At 42.0% G+C, this 23,872-nt stretch overlaps 1 protein-coding gene and 1 pseudogene across 1 annotated transcript; both read right to left on the bottom strand.

Annotated features, from left to right (window-relative positions):
* Nucleotides 1–3,048: 3,048 nt before the first annotated feature.
* LOC105037012 (putrescine hydroxycinnamoyltransferase 1-like) lies at nucleotides 3,049–19,039 on the bottom strand. Its single transcript, XM_073250608.1, has 2 exons — nucleotides 18,574–19,039; nucleotides 3,049–4,120 (listed from the first exon to the last, which is right to left on the bottom strand). The coding sequence occupies exons 1-2, from the start codon at nucleotides 18,982–18,984 to the stop codon at nucleotides 3,227–3,229; spliced, it is 1,305 nt and encodes a 434-aa protein (XP_073106709.1). The 5' UTR covers nucleotides 18,985–19,039; the 3' UTR covers nucleotides 3,049–3,226.
* A 2,460-nt stretch (nucleotides 19,040–21,499) lies between these two features.
* LOC140857546 (uncharacterized) lies at nucleotides 21,500–23,608 on the bottom strand (annotated as a pseudogene).
* Between the last annotated feature and the right edge of the window lie 264 nt (nucleotides 23,609–23,872).

Genomic DNA, 23,872 nt, shown 5'->3' on the forward strand with positions numbered 1-23,872 from the left:
ACACTAACATGCATTGGGATTTATTTTAGTTGGTTCAATTAATATGAACTCTGACTAAAGATAAACTTTGATAAATTAAGGATATACTTGATGATTATTATGATAAATTAACCTTTATACAATCATTATGGATAACATCCATCTTCAGTCTTTGCGACTGATTTTGATATTGCTCTGATGGATAAGATATGTTATAAAAGAACACCCTCTATGGACTTGGTCCCAACTCATCTAAGAGTTGTGAGCTCCTCCCTATCGAGTATTCTTGGAGCTGAATTTTGGAAAACCAAGGTGCTCTTCAACCACAGCGAGGAGCCATCCGACTTTGGTTTACATCCGGCTTGATTCTTTTTTGATTGCAGGTTCTTTCTGGTTGCATAATTCGATAGATTCGATAAATTGATCGTAAATATCTTGGACGGTATCAATGGCTTCATCTTAACGAAAAATTGAACATCTATTTTTCTAAAAAAATTATAAATTATTATTATGCTCTTAATGAAAGAAATATCTGATCCTATTTTTTTAAAAGTTAAGAGTATTTTTGGCAAAAACAAATATTTCAATTTTTGGTGCAAGAGTGACTTTGCCATGTCCCATATATGTTAGATTTTTTTTTCATAAAATAAGATAATCTTGTTTCGATGTGTAAGCTATCTTTTCACCTCTTTCCTCTGAAAACATCTATCAAATATGAGTTATTTCTTCATTTTTCATTGATCATACTTTCTCCCTTCTTCTTTCCGTGAACCAAACAAGTTCTTAGATTTTGACATTTTATCCATAACCAATAGGTGATGCTTATGTTTTATGAATATCAAACGACCCCAATAGAGGGTCCTGGACTGATATTGATACGACCACCATTGTATTGATTTCCATCTTGCTTTTGGTGAAACACCTATCATTGACAATGCTTGTTTTGAACCTATTGAATTTTTGCTTCGTGATCTACTGATTGAGTCATCTAGATCTGATCCCCTCAAACTGCCAGATATCATTATCTAGATAGTTATGTTCTTTCTCTTTCATAATTTTTTGCCACAAGCAAACCATTTTATGATTGCTTCTAGTTATTGGGTTTGGCTATGTATGGGAGTGATCAATTGAATAAAAAAATGTTGAGCAAGGGATTGATGCTCTAATCCCTAAATTAAGGTAAATTCCTAAATTTTTGTTTATTAATTAGTCATGTATTAAATATGGTCGAGAAATTCATGATTAAAAATAATTTGAATATTAGAGCTTTGAAAATAGAAATCTAATAATAGTTATTATTTATTGTGCTAATGATTGATCAAGGATGTGTTGAGATTATATTGTTGATTGGACATACTTGTCGTTGACCGATAAACCTATTCTAGAGTTTGTCGTTAGTAGAGATAAAATTTCTGAATATTATCATCTATTTATATCAAAATTATTTTATGTATTAATAATTTTGATCTATATATTTTTGATAAGACATATTATGTACTTAATTGTTACGTATATATTTATGGCTTATTTCATGTTATCACTATTACAAAAATGGACTATGACAGCATTTATACAGCAGCGATTTTTAAAATCCCAATCATAGCTTTGGCAGCAGTTGCTGCCGTAGCTCAAAAAATCACTATCATAGACCTACGGCATGGCCACAGTGATAGCGATTATCTAACCGCTGTCGTAAACCATGACAGTAATTTTTTTGACTATGACAGCGATTATCTAACCGCTGTCATACTCTATTTTGTAGTAGTGTTATATATATATATATATATATATATATATATATATATCTTGAATTTCAATACCTGACAAACCTGTAATTGATTTGTGTGACCGAATGAGATCATGGTGCTTTAGACTTGCTATTTTATTGGTGCCTTGCCATAGGCTTGAAACGTACCTGTAATAGTTCAGGATAGAGTACTTGTGGTCCTTTGAACTAGCCACTTTATTGGTGTTCCATCAGAAGCTTAAAATATGACTGTGATAGTTCAAAGTTAAGCATTTGTGGTTCTTTGGATTAGCTACTTTATTGATGCCTATTATAGGCTTAAAATATGATTGTGATAGTCCATAAGACTAGCCACTTTATTACCCTATCACGGATGGTTTTGATAATCTATAGGAATAATCACTTTATTGATGCCTTGCTATTGGCTAGAAATATAGTTGTCGTAGTTCAAAGTCGAGCATCCTAATATGATTAGATCCGATATATGTTATCTTGAGATAATTATATGATGTGATTTTTTTGTGCAAGATGATATGTTTACTATGCATATTTTATGATTATGGTATCTTATTGTATGAGATTTACATAAATAACAACTATCGATAATTTTTTATTTTATTATTATTATCTTGATATTGGAATGTGAAAATTCTTATTTGGTTGTAGAGCTCACAACCTCTTCTTCTCTTTTATTTTTCAGAGTAACATGATATGTGTATTTGGTTATGATTGGGATTATCGTTGAAAAGATTGATTAGATAGAGCACCATCGTATCAGTCAGATGATCAAAATTTATAAATTATATAAATTTTAATATTTATTAATATTAAATATTTATTATAAATTGAGATCAATAGTATTTAAGCGATTTTGAAATTATAATTAAATTTAAAATCTTATATATACGCCAAAGTTTTATCCCAAAAAATGTACGGCCGTCCGGTGGCCGATATGAATGCTGGGGCATAACATGTACTGAAGTACCTTCAACAACAATTGTTTGCCGACTCCCCCTTCATGCGGGAAGTATAAAGGTGAAAATTGATGGCTGACCATGAAGAAATGGAGTGGCAGGAGTTGGATAGGTCACTCGAAACCATAAGGGAACAGTTCTTGCTGCAGAAGTAATTCCAGCAAAAAAACCAGACTGTTCGTATGATTGAACTCAAAGCTGTAAGGGAAAGGCCCTCAATAGACGTAAAGAAACTTGGTGACGGAAGAATTGATGGGGGCAATTCTTGAACAGTTATTACCTGGCCGGATGAGCATGGAGATTTGATCACCCATACATCTGCGATATTTCTAGCCGCAAAAAGTAAGCTTCACAAAGAAATTCTAGAACCAAACTCAATTATGCTGAAAGTAAATTCTAGATCCAAACTTATTAGCATGCTAGAGAGGTCCAGTTAAATACCGACAACCACAGGAAGGCCAAGAGCTCGGCCTCCGTTTTATTTCCAAAAAAAAAAAAAAAAGAAAGGCCTAGAAGCCAGCCATGCCTACGCTCCTCCCACAGCCTCCAAGTCCTCGTAGAATATCTTCTCGAGCCTTGGCATATTCTCCGGCTCCAACGCCACCGCCAACGAGAGACCACCATCGTCTCCCGGGTTGTTCATGACGTACAGCATCCCACTGAACTTAAGGCATGCGCGCCCCATGAACACTGGCTTTCCCCATCCGAAGTCGGCCTCATATATCGGCAGCCCCAGCCAGCTGGTCACCCACAGATCAGAGCCCAGCATCACCCGTGCCCCCATCTCCAAACCCCTCGCATCGCCGAGCTGCTCCAAGTAGTCTACGAGCGACCGGATGAATTCGTCATTTAATCGAACGGTTGCACCATGGACCTTGTCCGCGCTGAACTCGAGTGGATTGGACAAGACTTCTCCAACCGTCGCAACTGCCGACGTGCAGAAGACGGCATTGCCAAGGTAACCTTGTGGAAGTGGGGGCTTCATGCGAAGACGCGCATCGGCGATTATGTACGATCGGGTTTCCTGATCGCTTGGAAGCTGGCGAGCCTTGCAAGCGCATCGCCACACGTGGGCTACGACTGCTTCGAAGGTGGAGAGGGGCTTCTTGCCGCCGCCGATGTTCTTGAGGGAATTGAGCTGGTTCTTGGATAGCTTAAGGATGACGGTGTCGAAAGGGTATTTGCTCCCACTGGAAGGCTTCGCTTGTGGCTTCTGCGAGTATTCAGCATGGTCGAAGTGCACGGTCGGTGGAGAGCGAGCTCGGAGAAGGGTGCGGTCGAGGTAGGGTGGGACGGCGAGCTCCATGCCTCGGGCAATTTCGGCCCATGAGTTGATGAAGTGGAGTGCGCTGAGGCCATCTGCGGCGGTGTGGTCCACGGCGGTTCCCAAGCACACCCCACCACACTTGAAGAACGTTACCTGCAACCATTGGTGTTATAACCCGGCCCAAGTTCCAGAAAAAATGACGAAGAAGACTCCCAACGAACACGTTGGAGAGAAAGCTGAATCCGGGAAGGATTCGGTCTCTCTTCTGTTCTATAAAAAGCCCCCTCCCCCTCTAAAGGATGCACGAGCAGCCAGCCCTCTCTCCCTCTTTTCTCCGTGGTTTCTTCCTTTGCTCTCATAATGCTTGCCTAAAATACTCACCGAAAAAGCGACCGGAACCGATACAGAAGGCCGATCCTTCCTCCTCTCTCTCTCTCTCTCCCCCTTCTTTCCATGGTGTTTGACCATCGATCTCATCAAAAAAATATAATTTTTTTTTATTTTTTAATATTTATTTCATTTTTTTCAATCATCAATACTATCTTCGTCAAAAAAATATATTTTATTATGATCATTGATTTCATAAATATATTTTATGAAAATAACATCATAAATTCTATTATTTTTCTATCCATGTATATGTATGGTTTAAGAAAAAGATATAAAGATTTCAAACACTTTCGAATACCTATAAACGAATCTCTATGAAAAAATCGACATTCGAAGCAAGCATCCATAAAAACACTAGACCTGTCAATGAGTATAAAGTTAGTATACGAAATAAGAACTCTATCGATTAAGAATACTGACACTGTCACGATAATAAAGTGACTGTAGTACGAATATCTATGAGCAAGATTGAGAAACATGATAGAGAATACAACAAGAATGATTTATGAATAATGTTTACGAAATGTTCATAAATTTATGCATGCATGATTGTATTTATGACTAGTTTCATAATATACTCTATGAAATACTTTATTTTTTAAGTATCTGCTATTTTATAAATGTTACATTATCATAAAAAACTTATGCTTGATCCGATAAGAAAGCGTAGGATTTACTTATTGAGTTAGTATAACTCATACTTATTTATTTATTTATTTTTTACAGAGAAATAAGATTAGAACCGATGAAAGATTCAGGCTTGGAGATCTACATAACAAGTTTGAAAATTTTGTAACTAAAATCTAGTTATTTGTTCATCGTGAATTTATAGTTATCTATTTATAAATTATGAGATATAGGTTGGCATTTAATTTTGAATTTAGATGCTCTGGATCAATTTTGATTTAATTATTTGATGAATAATAAAAATTGAATCTTTTATTATATTTAATTGGTGATGGATTTTAGCTGAATATGATTGTTTGACTTCGTGTTATCGAGGATAGCACCCCAGTAATATGATCATGTTATATTCTGAATTTGGGAGGTGACAATTTGGATACGGATTCAAGTGTTTGTTGAGCACAGCTGAGGAAGGAGGGCGCAAAGGAGAGTAGAGAAGATCCTGATCTATGTTTCGAAATCATTATCACCATTGTAGGCATAGCTGATGGATAGGTGACAAATGGAGCACAAACGACCAACGCCACGTTGTGATGGGTCCAACTGCAAACTCCGCGAGCTGGATGGGCTAAGAGTCAGGCAAAAATTGGTTAGGTCTTTTGACATTCGAAAGAGTAACAATAACAATGCTGGAATTGTAGTTAAATCGGAAACCGGCGGTCTTAATATGTGCAGGATCAAGGTTTCCTCGGCCCACGAGCCTCTTTTTGCAGAGGCTTGGGCCATCAAACAAGCAGTTCATCAAGTGATTTTCCGGAATGACGGAATCCCAATCTAAGACTCAGGACTTGGTTGCTGTTATACGAAAGTACCCCGTCTAGCTGCAAACAAGTTGGGTTAAGACAAAGATTCGCTTGATTAAATCAAAGGACATTAAATTATGACTCCAATATCCACATCCAATCTGACCTACTTATAGACTGGGTTTGGCCACGAGATTGTGTTGAGAGTTCAAATATGTTGTGTTTGGTTAACTAGATCCAAGTTTGAACTTGTGTTTCCTTGGGCTGGGTTTGGGTCATGATAGGTATAAAATACCCCCAGCCGAAGTTCCTGTCAAGAGTGACCCTCCAAGGATTTCGCCGACGTCCGACCTTCGGCGACATCTTTCCGAACCTCCCCGGCGGCCGAGCCTCCGCAACGCTCCCGAGTTCTGCCGACGGATAAACCCCTATCAGTGTCAACCGAATTCTCCGCGACGGACGGACCCCATCCAAGTGTCTACGGTGGTCAACCACCTTCTAGCCTTCATCCGGGCTCCTACGGGAGTCGGGCTTCTTCCCCGAGTTCCAACTGCAGGTAGCCTTCGTCCGGGCTCCTACGGGAGCCGGACTTCTTCCCCGAGTTCCAACTGCAGGTAGCCTTTGTCCGGGCTCCTACGGGAGCCGGACTTCTTCCCCGAGCTCCAGCTGCAGGTAGCCTTCGTCCGGGCTCCTATGGGAGCCGGTCTTCTTCCCCGAACAGGTAGACTTCGTCCGAGCTCCTACGGGAGCCGGACTTCTGCCCTGAACTCCTGTTGCAGGTAGACCTCACCCGAACTCCTACAAGGGCCGGACTCCGAGCTTCTACTGCAAGCGATCCACTCCGAGCTTCTGCTACAAATGATCTATTTCAAATTTCTACTACGAGCGGTCCGCGGCTGCAAGCGATCCACTCCGAGCTTCTGCTACAAATGATCTACTTCAAATTTCTACTACGAGCGGTCCGCGCCGGATTCCCACTGTAAGCCTTCACCCGAGCTTCCATTGTGGACGAATTCCTTCTGGATTTCTATCGCAGATAGGCTTCGATCGAGATTCCTCGACAAATGATCCCCGTCCGAGCTTCTACAGAGATCGGACTCCGATCGAACTTCTGTAGCGGACAGATTCCGGGCAAACTCCTACGACACACGGAATCCAGCAGCTGGACCCCTCCTGCGGATGAACCTCTCCAGCGCCATCCGGCATCCACTGCCGGCCGACCCTCTGCCGAATTCTGCACGAAACCGAACTTCGTCTGTGGAAAGCCTCTGACCGAGCTCCTACAGAAAGTGACCCTCGCCTGCAGTATTAACGCCCAAGGCACCCGACGGTAGAAGGTTCGCCAGCAACATCCGAGCTCCCCTCAGATGGATAGCTGCCTCTCTCCGCTAGATACCTCAACCGAGCTTCGGCCGACAAGCCTGGACTCCTCGACGGGCCACAGTAATGGCCACGACTCTGCTCCACTTCCAGCGGCCACAGTAATGGCCACGACTCTGCTCCACTTCCTGCGACGGATTCCGTATGGCTCCACCACTCTCTGGCAAGTCGCGATAACGGATACTGATCCACTCCCTGCAACAGGCTCCACGTGGCAGGCCACGGTAATAGCCACGACTCCACTCCACTACTCTTCATAACAAACTCCTCCTGGCCCCGAGCGGCCCACTACCGGGCGGTTACAAACGATGCTGTCAGTCTGTTGCATCCTCCGCCTATAAAAAGGGGACTCCAGATACATTATTTTCTAAGCTCTAATTTCTATCTCAAAACTCTGCTAAAATTTTCGTTCGAGCACTCCATTCTTGTTGAGGCAGAGAACTGACTTGAGCGTCGGAGGGTCTTGCAGGAGCACCCCCAATTCTGGTTTAGACTTTCTTTGTAGGTCCCGGCGGCGACCGCGACTCCCTCGACTCCAGCTTCTCCGACGTCGGTGGATTTTTGCACTAACAGGATTGGTGCTAGAGAAAGGGCGCGTGTCTTCGCAGTACCCTTGTTCTTAAAGAAGCGCTCAACGGGACCGCCTCCAGTCGTCTTCTCCGACATCCTCTCCTCCAGTTTTCTGCCTGATCTCCACTTGATGCCTCCCCGAAGGGCATCCTCCAGGCGGTCGACGGCCTCCGCGGCCAGATCTCAGCGGGCTCCGCAAGCCCCGGCCCCATCCCCAGTTTTCCAGGCTCCTCTTCCTCCGACGACGGCAGTCGGCATGGAGCAGTCCGATGATCGGCCTCCGATCGATTTCACCAACACTATCTCAGGAGAATCCCGACAGGAAACAACCGGTGTCTTGGTCGGACCTCCCAAGCGGCAAAGGATTGAGAAATCCATAACCTTTACTGAGGAAGATGCTCGGAGAGTTTAATTCTCTCATAACGATGCGGTTGTAGTTTCTTTAAGTATAGCTAACTACGATATATGCCGCATTCTTGTCGACAATGAAAGTTCGGCCGATATTTTGTTCTACGATGCCTTCTCAAAAATGTCCATCCTAGACGGTCGTTTGGGGCCGATTAGCTCCCCTCTGGTAGGGTTTACCGACGATGCTTTTCCGATGAAGGGGGTAATAACTTTGACTGTAGCTGCGGGTCGATATCCAAGACAGTCCAGGGCTTTGGTGGATTTTCTGGTGGTGAAGGCGCCGTCAGCCTACAACGCAATCCTCGGCCGACCTGGCCTCAACGCCCTCCGGGCCGTGGTGTCGACCTACCATCTGAAATTGAAATTCCCTACTAGCCAGGGGGTCGGAGAAGTCAAGGGAGACCAAGCCCTGGCCAGACACTGCTACAGTATAGCCTTGCAAAGAAGTGACCAATCTGACCTCTGTCTGGTTGATGGATTGGACGTCCGCGATGATCTCGTTGAGGAAAGGGGCGGGCCAATCGAAGATCTGGTTTCAATCCCTTTGAACGATGGGAATACAGAGCATATGGTGAAGATCGGCTCCAACCTGGGGGAAGAGATGCGGACGCAGCTCATTGATTTTCTACGAAAGAATGCAGATGTTTTCGCTTGGGTTCCAGCGGACATGCCGGGGATTGACGCAGAGGTCATAGAACATCGTCTAGCCGTTGATCCAAAGCATCGATCGACGAAAGAAAAAATCCGAGGTCATGCATCGGAAAGACAAAAAGCGATAGCCGAGGAAGTGGATAAACTCCTGAAAGCTGGATTCATTAGAGAGGTCAATTATCCTGACTGAATTTTCAACATTGTCCTAGTCAAAAAGGCAAACGACAAGTGGAGGATGTGTATAGATTTCAAAAAGCTGAATAAAGCCTGCCCAAAGGACAGCTACCCTCTGCCCAGGATTGATCAACTGATGGATGCAACCTCGGGCCATGAGCTTCTCACCTTTATGGATGCATTCTCTGGCTATAATCAAATTAGAATGGCGCCAGAAGACAAAGAAAAGACTGCTTTCATTACTAACCGTGGTCTTTACTGTTATAGGGTCATGCCTTTCGGCCTAAAAAATACAGGTGCGACCTATCAGCAGCTGGTGAACAAAATCTTCAAGGAACAGATCGGCCGCAACATGGAGGTCTACGTAGATGACATGCTCGTGAAAAGTAAATCTTCAACGAACCACATCGCCGACCTCGAGGAGACCTTCGGCGCCCTCCGAAAATATAAGATGAAGCTGAACCCGACTAAGTGTGCTTTCGGAGTGACCTCGGGGAAGTTCCTGGGCTTCATGGTATCGGGGCATGGAATTGAAGTCAATCCGGAAAAAATTCATGCCATCCAGGAGATGACCACCCCGAAGTCGATAAAAGAGGTTCAACGCCTTACAGGGAGGGTGGCAGCCCTGAATCGCTTCGTTGCGAGGTCGGCCGAACGGTGCTTATCCTTCTTCCAAACCCTCAAGCGGCCGAAGAACTTCTGTTGGACCACTGAGTGTCAGCTGGCGTTCGAAGAACTAAGGAGCTACCTCGGCTCACCTCCGCTATTGGCGAAGCCCGAGCTCGGGGAGAAGTTGTTCTTGTACCTGGCGGTCTCCCCTATGGCCCTCGCAGCAGTTCTTGTCAAGGAAGAAGCAAAAATTCAATGGCCGATCTACTACATCAGTCGCACGTTGAGAGACGCCGAAATCAGGTATACTAAATTGGAGAAACTAACTTACGCTCTGTTGATTGCAGCCCGGAGGCTCCGACCTTACTTTCAAGGGCACACCGTAACGTTGCTCACCGACCAGCCGATTAAGACGGTTTTGCACCGGGCGGATGCTTCTGGGAGGATAGCGAAATGAACGATCGAGCTCACAGAATTCGACATCAACTATCAATCTAGGCCGACAGTAAAAGTTCAGATACTGACAGATTTTATAGTAGAATGCACTATCTCGGAGGAGGCCGAACCTGAACAAGGTGAAGTTGACGGCCTGAAGTCCCGACTGAACTCCTCTGAAGAAAAAATAGACCCCCCTGATTGCTTTTGGGCCCTCTATGTGGACGGATCCTCCAACATGTCGGGCGCAGGTACGAGCCTGATTTTGATCAGTCCGGAGGGGATCGTCGTGGAGTACGCGCTGCACTTCGAATTTCCCACAACGAATAATGGAGCAGAATACGAAGCTCTGATCACGGGATTGAGGATCGCCAAAGAATTAGGAGTAGATCGGCTCTAAGTTTACAGCGACTCTCAATTGGTGGTGGGACAAGTTAGCGAAAACTATGAAGCACGGGAGGACAGCATGGCTAAATATCTTGAAAAGGTAAAGGAGCTCGTCCCCGCCTTTAGTAGCTTCAATATCAGGCAGATTCCAAGAACGAAAAATACAAAGGCCGATCTTCTCTCCAAGTTGGCTACGCTGGCTCCGGCTGAATTGCCCAATGGTGTTCTCTTTGAAGTTTTGAAGTATCCGAGTACAGGAGAATCGCGGCCCGTGATGGAAGTCGGCCATGAACCCAGCTGGATCGACCCTCTAGCGGCATATCTCAGAGACGGGATTCTCCCTCATGATGCGAAAGAGGCTCGAAAGCTCAGAAATCAAGCCTCCCGATACATCCTTTATGAGGACAAGTTGTACAAGAGATCATACTCTTTGTCCCTTTTAAAATATCTCCGGCCTTCGAAAGCTGACTACGCCTTGTGGGAGGTGCACGAAGGAATCTGCGGAAGCCATCTGGGGGCTAGATCCTTATCCCACAAGTTGCTCCGTCAAGGGTATTACTGGCGACAATGTATCGTGACTCCATTGAATACATCAGAAAGTGTGACCGATGTCAGAGATATACCAACATCCAGAGACAGCCCGCCTCTGAGCTTACACCCTTGAGTGCCCCATGGCCGTTTGCGCAATGGAGAATGGATATCCTTGGACCCTTTCCCGTGGCGTCGGGGCAGAGGAAGTTCTTCCTGGTAGCAATTGACTATTTCACCAAGTGGGTTGAAGCCAAACCGCTGGCGAAAATCACAGAAGCTAAAGTGTAAGATTTCGTCTGGAAGTCCATCGTTTGCAGGTTCGGCCTGCCGAGAACCCTAATTACTGATAATGGACAGCAATTTACGGGAGCGAGATTCGTCGAATTTTGTGAAGACCTAAACATCTCCCACAACTTCACATCGGTAGCCCATCCTCAGGCCAACGGCGAAGCCGAAGTGACCAATAGAACTCTATTGCAAGGAATCAAGACAAGACTTGAAAAAGCGAAAGAAACTTGGGCAGACAAACTTTATCATGTGTTGTGGGCGTACCGAACTATCCAAAGGTTACCCACGGGGGAAACCCCCTTTGCTCTAGCCTTCAGAACGGAGGCCGTTATCCCAATTGAGCTCAGACTCCCGTCGGCACGAGTCGTGGCATTCAGCGAACATCACAATCCGCAAGACCTTAAAGCCAACCTCGACTTGTTAGAAAAAAAATGGGAGGCAACTCAAGTTCGGATGGCAGCCTACAGACAGAAAGTCGCCCGCTATTACAACTCTCGGGTCAAAAACAAAGTCTTTAGAGCAGGAGACCGGTGCTTCGACGAGCCGCTGTCTCGCAACCTCAGGATCGAAGAAAGCTTGCCCCAAATTGGGAAGGCCCGTACGAAGTCAAGAAGGTAGTCCGGCTCGGAACTTACTACCTCAAGGAGCTCGGAGGAGCAGACCTCCCACGACCATGGAGCTCGAAAAATTTACGAATGTATTACCAATAACTTTACTTTAAATAAAAATTTTATATCCACATGTCTTCTCTCTTGTCACGAGCCTATATCGACAGGACTCGAAACAAATCGTGTCAGGAGCAGGAGGAGAGCTCATCTCGACACAATCGAAGGCCCGGTTACACTTAGACCGGATGGGGGGAGAGGCCCTGCAACGCCCATATATGCCCCCACAGCCCTGTTAGGGACAGGAGGAGAACCTCGCCCTAACAGGAGCAAAGTCGAAGGCCCAGTTATACTTAGACCGGATGGGAGGAGAGGCCCTGCAACGCCCATATGTGCCTCCACAGTCCTGTTAGGGACAGGAGGAGAACCTCGCCCTAACAGGAGCAAAGTCGAAGGCCCGGTTACACTTAGACCGGATGGGGGGAGAGGCCCTGCAACGCCCATATGTGCCCCCACAGCCCTGTTAGGGACAGGAGGAGAACCTCGCCCTAACAAGAGCAAAGTCGAAGGCCCGGTTACACTTAGATCGGATGGGGGGAGAGGCCCTACAACACCCATATGTGCCCCCACAGCCCTGTCAGGGACAGGAGGAGAACCTCGCCCTAACAGGAGCAAAGTCGAAGGCCCGGTTACACTTAGACCGGATGGGGAGAGAGGTCCTGCAACACCCATATGTACCCCCACCGTCCTGTTAGGGATAGGAGGAGAACCTCGCCCCAACATGAGCAAAGTTGCCCTAACATGAGCAAAGTCGAAGGCCCGGTTACACTTAGACCGGATAGGGGGAGAGGCCCTGCAACGCCCATATGTGCCCCCACCGTCCTATTAGGGATAGGAGGAGAACCTCGTCCCAACATGAGCAAAGTCGCCCTAACATGAGCAAAGTCGAAGGTCCGGTTACACTTAGATCAGATAGGGGGAGAGGCCCTGCAACGCCTATATATACCCCCACCGTCCTGTTAGGGATAGGAGGAGAACCCCGCCTTAACATGAGCAAAGTCGAAGGCCCGATTACTCTTAGATCAGATGAGGGGAGAGGCCCTGCAACGCCCATATGTACCCCTACAGTCCTGTTAGGAACAGGGAAGAACCACGTCCTAACCTGAGCTGAAATCGATTACATCAGAAATAGGAGAAGGACCTCGTCCTGACACCAACTAAGATCTGGTCATTCAAGATTAGATCAGAAAAAGAAAACCTTCTCAGTGGCCCCTCCGCGCTCCCGCGACCCCACTAAGGGCTGAGGGAAAACCCTCACTCAAGAAAAGGAAAAGAAAAAGGAGAGGGGTTAAAAAGAAAAGCGACGAACTGCATCAGCGACGAATGAAAAACAAATTACATCAAAGACACAGAGAGCCTCATCTCAGCGAGGATTGGGGTTCTTATCAAAATCTTCGGTCTCCAAGAGAGCCCTCAATGCAGGCCAAGGATAAAACGGCTTCCTTGGGGCGACGAGAAACTTAGACCTCCGAGCTCGAACTCTGAAAGGAGACGTCAAACTCGAACGATTTCAGATAAATCTGCGGCCATAAACAAAAGGACGGATCAATGCGACGATGATCGGGTACCTCCGAACGGCATCGATATCAAGCAAGGCAAAAGTCAAAAGAAGCTCGGCAAACGATAATTCAACACGTGAGTAAAAGAGGTAACGAAAAATTTCCTTCTCATGTCATTGACTAAGTAAGCATTACAGAACCCTTGAGACTGAAGAAGAAAGATGACAAAAAAAGCGGGCCAACGTGGTGACGACCAGGAACCGCCAGACAACGTCGGCATCAAAGAAAAAAAAAGAGGGGGGAATACCACACTAACAATAGTGAATGAAAGAAGTTCGGTAGGTGACAATTTGACGCAAAGTACGGAGAAGGTAACAAAAATCTCCTTTCCATTCTTGATTAACAAGGGGTACGGTACAAAGCCCTAAGGACCGAGGAAAAAAGAACATTACTACAAGACTTGAAAAGAATACATTAGAAACAGCTCCAAGCTTTCGACTTCTCCTTCCGGTTCCATCTTTCTCAGTAGTATCTCCCAGCATATGTGATGAATCCATCGGCTCTCGCCCCCGCCTCGTTCCGCACTATTGCCGAAACTCCAACCCTAGGGGGAAAAGGGGAGGATAGAATTCGAGGGGTGACGGCAGCGACGACCTGTATCAGAAAGAACCGGAAGCACCCCGGAGGCCGCGATGACGTCGGAGGCATGCACCGCCACTGCGTCCTCCCCGATAACCACCATCTCAGGTACTTCGGCGAGGTCGGCATGCGCTACTTCTACCGCCCCCGCAATAAGTTCTACTGTCCCGCCATCAGCGCCGACCACTTCTGGTCCCTCGACCCCGACGACATCAAGGAACCCGTCACGGTTTATGACGGCAACTCTACCCCCTTGACCGGTGTCGCCCCGTTCAACTACTTCAAAATTCTCGGGTAGGACACGCTCACCGGCTGGTTTCGTTATTAAATCTCTATTGTTGAAGGAATTCTCCCTCGAGCCCCCTGCGAAGCTGTGGGAGCCCTCGATGGCAGTTCGGCAGTCGCTGAACTTGCAGGCCACTATTTCCCCCCTCCTACTCCTCTCGATCAGCAGCATCCTCTCGAGATTGATCTCCGGGGCAGAAGCCACGACGGGAGGATTCCCCGAAAGGGCTCGGAAGACGGAAGGTAGCAGGAAGCCGGCGGAAATGGCGAAGATTGGCACGAAGAATGCTTAGGGTCGAAAAAGGTGCTGATGGGTGGCTAAACTCTCGGGCAGAAGAAAGGCGTCGTCTGGACTCTCAGGCGAAATGAAGCCACTGGAGGGAAGGAGGAGACTTAAATAAGCGACGGGATCCGGCACAGTTACGATGGCGGATATCCCTAGGTCAACCAATGCCCCCCACGCGTCCCACTCACCGTGGCGTAGAGCTGACTACCGACGAGATCATTATGGTGTGGCGCTTGGGAAACGCTCCAACGAGAATTTCGAAAGGTCTCTTCGGATCGTCTCGATTTGAAAAGATTCCAGCACGCGCGCATTAAATGTCAGATTTTTGAGGGCGGTCGTGCGCGGGATTCAAGGGAGCAACTTCGGCTGTGAAAATTTTTCTGTACTTCCTTCATTCGAAACTCGAACTCAGAAGTAGGGAGACTGGTGTTGGGTATAAAATACCCCCTAGCCGAAGTTCGTGTCAAGAGTGACCCTTCAGGGATTTCGCCGACGTCTGACCTTCGACGACATTTTTTCGAACCTCCCCGACGGTTGAGCCTCCGCAACGCTCCCGAGTTTTGCCAACGGATAAACCCCTACTAGTGTCAATCGGATTCTCCGCGACAGACGGACCCCATCCAAGTGTCTACGATGGTCGACCACCTTCTAGCCTTCATCCGGGCTCCTACGGGAGCCGGGCTTCTTCCCCGAGTTCCAACTGCAGGTAGCCTTCGTCCGGGCTCCTACGTGAGCCAGACTTCTTCCCCGAGTTCCAACTGCAGGTAGCCTTCGTCTGGGCTCCTACAGGAGCCGGACTTCTTCCCCGAGTTCCAACTGCAGGTAGCCTTCGTCCGGGCTCCTACGAGAGCCAGACTTCTTCCCCGAGCTCCAGCTGCAGGTAGCCTTCGTCCGGGCTCCTATGGGAGCCGGTCTTCTTCCCCGAACAGGTAGACTTCGTCCGAGCTCCTACGGGAGCCGGACTTCCGTCCTGAACTCCTATTGCAGGTAGACCTCACCCGAACTCCTACAAGGGCCGGACTCCGAGCTTCTACTGCAAGTAATCCACTCCGAGCTTCTGCTACAAACGATCTACTTCAAATTTCTACTACGAGTGGTCCGCGGCTGCAAGCGATCCACTCTGAGCTTCTTCTACAAACGATCTACTTCAAATTTCTACTACGAGCGGTCCGCGCCGGATTCCCACTGTAAGCCTTCACCCGAGCTTCCATTGTGGATGAATTCCTTCCAGATTTCTATCGCAGACAGGCTTCGGTCGAGATTCCTCGACAAATGATCTCCGTCCGAGCTTCTACGGAGATCGGACTCCGACCGAACTTCTGTAGCGGATAGATTCCGGACGAACTCCTACGACACACGGAATCCAGCAGCTGGACCCCTCCTGCGGATGAACCTCTCCAGCGCTATCCGGCATCCACAGCCGGCCGACCCTCTGTCGAATTCTGTGCGAAACCGAACTTCGTCTGCGGAAAGCCTCTGACCGAGCTCCTACAGAAAGTGGCCCTCGCCTGCAATATTAACGCCCAAGGCACCCGACGGTAGAAGGTTCGCCAGCAACATCCGAGCTCCCCTCAGATGGATAGCTGTCTCTCTCCGCCAGATACCTCAACCGAGCTTCGGCCGACAGGCCTGGACTCTTCGACGGGCCACAGTAATGGCCACGACTCTGCTCCATTTCCAGCGGCTACAGTAATAGCCACGACTCTGCTCCACTTCCTGTGATGGATTCCACACGGCTCCACCACTCTCTGGCAAGTCGCGACAATGGACATTGATCCACTCCCCGCAACAGGCTCCACATGGCAGGCCACGGTGATAGCCACGACTCCACTCTACTACTCTTCATAACAAACTCCTCCTGGCCCCGAGCGGCCCACTATCGGGCGGTTACAAACATCGCTGTCAGTCTGTTGCATCCTCCACCTATAAAAAGGGGACTCCAGATATGTTATTCTCTAAGCTCTAATTTCTATCTCAAAACTCTGCTAAAATTTTCGTTCGAGTACTCCATTCTTGTTGAGGCAGAGAACTGACTTGAGCGTCGGAGGGTCTTGTCGGAGCACCCCCAACTCTGGTTTAGACTTCCTTTGCATGTCCCGGCGGTGACTGCGACTCCCTCGACTCCAGCTTCTCCGACGCCGGTGGATTTTTGCACTAACAGGTCAGATATTTTTTGGACTTTTTATCCTCTGTTTGATTTAGAGATGGACTACATAAAGGAAGGATAGAGAAGAAAAGATGAATGAGAGAGAGGATGGATGAATCTTCCGCATATCTTCTCATAAGTTTGGTGAAATACTGGAAGATGGATGTAAATAATTCTCTTATCTTTTTGATATAGAAGGAATGAAAAAAAGGATGGATGATATTTGTATGATATTTTTATTAAATTATTTTTTATAAAAAAATATTATTATTAAATTTATAACACTTATTGATACTAAAAAAGTAGAGCAATACACAAACTTATAATCTTTATAATTAATAATTATATAAAAATTTTACAAATAATTAATTTTAACTTAATTTAATTTAATAATTAATTTGATAAATTAATTATATATGATTAAATTTATTAACATATGAATTATGTAAATAATTAATTATTTTATAATTTAATTTAGATAATTAATTAATTTTATGTAAATAGTTAACTAAAAATAGTGAATATAAATAAAAAAGAAGGTAATTATAATTATTTACTTATAATTATAGAAATTATGTACTAAAATTAAAATAAATAGTAATAAAATTTTTAGTATAGTATAGATAAAATAAGAAATATACAAATAAAATGAATAAAAATGTGAAGTTGTTAGATTTTATAAAAAAGATAAAAAAAAATAATTTTGTTAATATAAAAATCTATCCTTCACATATTTCATCTATTTTTTTTTGTATCCTCTCAAATTAAAAAGATACAAATTAGTAGACCCAAATAGATAATGAATAATTTTTTTTTATCTATTTTTTTAAAAAATTTTGAGCTAAATAGTGGATAAGAGGCATCCATCATTCGTTTCATAATCTCAACCAAATATTATTAATGAATCAGGGATTAAATGGGTACTATCATTCCTTTCAAAGCACCTACCCAATGTGTACGGGGTACTAATTAGCCCAGTCTGCTCTTGCTTCGTGTACACACAGGTGCAAACAGTAGTTATTTAGTTAAACAATATATCTTTGCCCACAAGCATTGCTTTAGGGCTAAAATCGGATCATATATGGATTATATATTAATATATTTATATTTATATTTATTTTATTTAATAAATATAAATATAAATATAAATATTATTTAGATATAAAATTTCATATCTATATTTATTTTAAATAAATATAGATATAATTCAAATATTAAAATTATAAATATAATTATAGATATAGATTAGATAATTAAACTTTAAACTAAGAATGAAAGATGTTACTAAATAGATGATAAATTAAGTTAATAGTATATCTATATGATCATATATTTTTTAAAAAATTAATAAATATAATATAAAATTATATAAGATTATATATATATTCAAATACGGATTGGATAGTTGTTTATCCATTTTGTTTTGATAGACATAGATATCGATATAGATATTAATTAAATTTTTAAATTTTTATCTATATTTGAATTGATTAAAATATAAAAATAAATAGGAATGAATATTATCGATACTACTTTCATCCTTATATTGTTTTGATGCCGTCACAATCCGATTGTAGGAATGATAAGTATAATATGTTTACCATATAGGTACCTATCATAGAAAAGTCCGTGAACATTTCATGTGATAGCTATTTTAGATCAGCCCCATCTTCATGGCAAATTGACCAGATAAACTTCCATCTAATATTACAATAACAAGGAAGCTTCGAAGATCAAAGAGTTTGCTGTTTGCCCAACAACTCAAAACCCATTAATGGAAAAAAAAAGAAAAAAAAAAGAAAGAGGACAAAAATAAAGCCACCGAAGAAAACTGACCTGGAACATGACCAAGGTGTACGGTAGGTTGCCGGTCTCCACCGATGGCACCAGCAACCGCCTCATCTCCGTCGATGGTGTGAAGTCCCCGAACTCATCAACCGTCGAGTCGGAGCGGGCGACGACGAAGAGAACCCCCTCCCCCGTGCACTGGATCTCTACCCGGCCCTCCCGGTCCACTCCGAGCCGGCCGGCCAGTGGGTGGAATGGCACTAAAGCCTTGCCCAGAGCCGCCTTCAGGGCCCCTACCGACGAGAAGTTTGGGAACCCGTTAGGCCGGTAGAAATATACCGTTGGCGTGTGACCCCGGGACCACACTAGGTCCAGGTTTGACAACCAGATGTCATGCTTTGGGGTGTCGTCGCTCGGAGTCACCAAGGAGGTCTCCAATATCTCCACCGTCTTCGCCATTCTTGGAGCTGATACTATCTCTACAGCTCTATCAGTGTTGTAATCAAACCCCAAACAAACCCTGCTATTTATGGGAATACAGTAACGAAATGTTTTCAAGACACTCAGGCCATAGCGTGGGATCCACCACAATGTAGGTTGTAGCCCACGATACAGCCAATTATGTTTCACCTCGTGTCCCTCCCTTCTCCCATCAGAGAAATTATGATTTCACTACGTGCTCCAAAAGACAGTCTAGCTTTTTTTTTTTTTTTTTAACAAAAAATATAATTTAATTTTTTAATAATTAATTTATTTTTGATCGTCAGATCAAAGATGAATAGCATAAATTTTTGATGCATGACTCATGTGATAAATATTTTAAATATTAAAATTATTTAAAAATTTAAATGAATGATAAATTCTATAATTAAATTGAATATTAAGATTTTTTTTTTATCAAAAGCCTCAGCTTCACTCCTCTTTTTCCACTCCACTTTTAAGCCGTAATTTCTCGATGCAGAAAGTTGGCAGAGCTGGAGAAGGCCGAGGAGGAGCTGCTGAAGGCAGAAAAAAAAAGAGGAGGAGGAGGAGAGGGGGGGTTTAGAGAAAGCGGATGGAAGAGGAGGAGGAAAGGGCGGCATGTAGTGGTAGAGAGGCAAATGATAGAGTGGTGGGTGGAGAAGAAGGAACAAGACAGCATGCGGCAACGAGGAAGTGAGCAACAGAGTGGTGGATGGAGGAGAAGGAAGGAGGCAGCGTGTGGGGGAGGTGGCCAAAGGAGGAGGAGGAAGGGGGCCGCATGCGGCGACGGGGAGGCAAGTGACAAAGAGGTGGACGAAGCAAAAGGAGGAGGGGGTGGTATGCAATCATGGGAAGGCGAGTGACGGAGAGATGGACAAAGGAGAAGGATCTATTAAATTAAATTTTCTTTGAATATATGATATTTCTATTAAATTTTTTTGAATGTATATCTCATCTATAATAGTATCCTCATCAGTAGAAGAATTATCGTGTGGCTCAAACTGCTGCATGGATAAAAAAGGATCAACCTCGGACTACTACATGGATGATGGACTGGCCTCATACTGCTATGGCTATCTGAATTATTGGGGTTGATCAAAAGACAATCCATCCTGAAAAGTTCGTAAATCAATATCATCAAATCGTCCACATTGAGGCATGATAACGCCTAACATTCACAAATAGAAATAAAAATAAATTAATATATATTATCAAATAATAAATACAATACTGATTTAATTGCTAAGAAGAAGCAAGATCTACTAAAATAAATATGATGATATATACAATATTTTATATAGAATGAATACATCTTAAATATCTCTTACTAATTAAATCAGTCAACATTTTCTCCTTTAATATCTATTCTAACCAAGCTCATAGCATTTAGATCATCTGTTGAGGCAAAATTATAAGGCATACACTGTGTATAAGCTTCATCATCCTCTATTTCTAACCTTTTTTCCATATCATAAAAGTCAGTAGATTTCGTTCTCCCAACAACTGCCCAATTTTTATTTTTTGAGTCTTGTACAAAAAATACTTATGAGTTTGAAATGAAAAAATAAATAGATCATCCTTTAATAACACACCAATATATATCAATCTTAAAAAATTTATCAGTATAAACATTTGTATTTTGTTTCAAGCCTCTTGGTGAGTTTATATCCATCCAATTATATCCAAATGATACTACTTTAAATTTTTCATAATAATCCAACTAAAAAATATCTGTAAGTACACCATATAAGTCTTTTTATCTACTTCCACTACGACTCCACTATTTTAAATTTTTTAAAATTTTTCATATTTTCATCCGAATATTTACTCTCCATCATCATTAGTACTTAAAAATTATGATAAAATTATTAATATATTATTTATTTGATGTTAATAAATATATTTTAAAATTAATTTTTTCTCTCATATAGATGACTAACCTATTTAAAAAGTTATTCAGAAAATAACTTGATCAACCATCATTGCTCCTTGAATCGAGTCAAATACTATTGTTTGCTTGTCTTTAAACACCCAAAAATTTTCTATAAAAAAATAAATATATTAATTAAAAATATTATATATAATGATAATAAAAGAAATCGACATATGACTACACTAATCTATGATATTGAGATATTATGTCACTATGAAATAACACATAATGATGGGCTTATGCCATGAATTTTTTGTCAAGAACCACACTTTAAATCTTTTCCAAAACTCTTCCAGCAGTTGAGAACTTATAAATTTCTGAGTTATCAATAATATCATAATTTCTTTGAAGTCAATTAAAAATGATCTATACACTTCCAAGATATCTTGAACAAAATATCAAATACTCTTAGCAATATATCCTTCGATAATTAAGCCTTCGGGATAGGCTCTATTTCATATATAAGCCTTTAAATGTGCAAGATACCTTTCGCAAATAAAAATTTATTATAATATTAATATGAGTATGATACTACTTATATTAAAAATTTCTAAATTATAATTATAAAGTTTAGCAACATTACCTCTTAATAAGATACATCCATCTATAATATACTAATCCACTAAGTTTTGCTTCTCTAGCTAAGTGAATAAGTAGATGAACCATGATAGTAAAAAATTTAGAAAAAAAGATCTTCTCTATATGGCAAAATGTAAGTACAACACGAGACTCTAATTGATCAACTTGTCATGGATCAAGAACTTTAGAATATAATGACTTAAAAAATGAAGACAATTGCGCAACAATAGCAACTACTTGTTTTGGCGTTGATGATCTTAAAGCTAGAGAAAAAATATCTTGCATCAAAATATGACCATCATGACTTTTAAGATTTAAAATTTTTCGCTCTTTAAGATTTACATATCTTGAAATATTTGATACATAGCCATCAAAAATTTTGATATTTTTTTAAAAAAGTCAAGAAAAGATCTTTCTCTCGAATGGACATTGTATACAACGCAGAAGGTATATAAACTTCACTATTAGTAAGCTCTTTGGGATGAAGCTCCTATCTTATGTCTCTCTCTTTCATGTCTTAACGTGCCTTTAAGTTATCTTTACTCTTTCCATCAAGATTTAATATTGTGCCAATCAAATTATTATAAATATTCTTCTTTATATGCATTATGTCAAGAATATACCTAAGAAGATTGTACTCTCAATAAGGTAAACAAAAAAAATACTTCTTTTCTTCCATAACTGCTTAACAACTTTATGTGTAGATATCTTCATTGTGTCACTATCATTCCAACTTTCTTCTACATGATTATCATCATCATAAAAGTTGTCAGTATCCTTAAATACTGCGCAATCAAGATTGTGAGTAATGACATCCTGTGTCAACCCTTTATTTGTTGAACTTTCAACATCTTCTCTTCTTCTTTTCTTAGAACACTTTAAAACCTCACCATACCTATGATTCATGCATTTGTATAAGAACCTCAATTCTAGATGGTGCTACAGAAGTAGATCATAATTTTATAGTACGATCAAATACATCTTTTAGAAATCAAAATGGATGGTCGGCTTCCAACCATCGATGATAACTCATATAGCAGAACTTTCCTTCATGTTTTAACCATTGTGAATGGTAGAATCTCTACAAGAGGGGCACACAATACACCCTTTTGTGCTCCATCTGGATAAATTAGCATATGTAGAAAAATTATTGATAGTTCAAATATGAGCTGCCCTCAATTTGAATGTATGACTACTACAAGCATCAAATGCAATGATATCCTTCCATAGTTGTTTCAATTCTTTTATTAAAGATTGCAAAAAGATGTTGATATCATTGTCTGGACCCTTATCACTTGAAATAACTATTGGCAAGATAAGTGAAGAGTACTTTCATACATATCTATGGTGATAAATTATATGAAATCAGAACGACCGACCAAATACTATAAGTAAAACTCAGTGTTCGAAATGGATTAAAGCCATCAATAGCTAAACCTAATCTAACACTGTGAACATCTGAGATAAAATCAGGATACATATCATAAAATACTTTTATGCTAAACTATCAATTAGATGTCTTAATATTCTATTTTTTGTACGATCTTCATCATGCCATTTCATCAACGAAGCTGTCTTCTATGATGTATAGATCATTTTCAATCTAGGTATCAAAGAAAAGTAAACTTAAACTTTAGTCAGTTTTTTCTTACTTCAAATAGCATCCACTTCGTTCAATACATCACTCTTATCTTTTTTATATGATGCCCATTATGAAGATCCATAGACATTGCATGATTCTTGATTAGCATTTTTCTTCAGTATAACATATAGTCATTTGGATAAGTATAAATCTTCTTATATTCAAGATTCAATTTCTTTATAAATTTTTTGACTTTATAAGAAGAAGTGGGCAAGACAGTGCCTTCAAAAAATGCATCATTTAATAATTAGAGCAATATAGTAAAACTCTTATAAGATAATTTATTCAAATATTTCAAATAAAATAGATATATAAGAAAAAAATTTCGAAAAATTCTTACAACCTGGATATAGTTCTTGATCATAATCTTTGAACAAATTATGATACCGATATTCTATCTCATCATTAGATGAATGTCGGAGTCTCTCAATATGTATAGGATCAGTAAATGTGGATTCTTCGGGCATCACATCTATTTTTTGTCCTTCACTGAAATCTCCTAAATTTTTAATATCAAATCCCAAAGCATCTCTGAGTAAACCCCTCATATCATCTTCTCTTGCAGGATTTTTTTGTAGATTATGGGTTCCAATATTAGATCTATGTTATATATGAGGGTTGATTATATGAAGATGGCAATATGGATTCTCTATGAAATATCCATTTAATATATCTTCTTACAAAATCATTCCACACCAAATATTCTTCAACAGATTGTGGATCAAGAGAAG

The sequence above is a fragment of the Elaeis guineensis genome, chromosome 1, assembly GCF_000442705.2.
Source record: "Elaeis guineensis isolate ETL-2024a chromosome 1, EG11, whole genome shotgun sequence".
Classification (NCBI taxonomy): Eukaryota; Viridiplantae; Streptophyta; class Magnoliopsida; order Arecales; family Arecaceae; genus Elaeis; species Elaeis guineensis.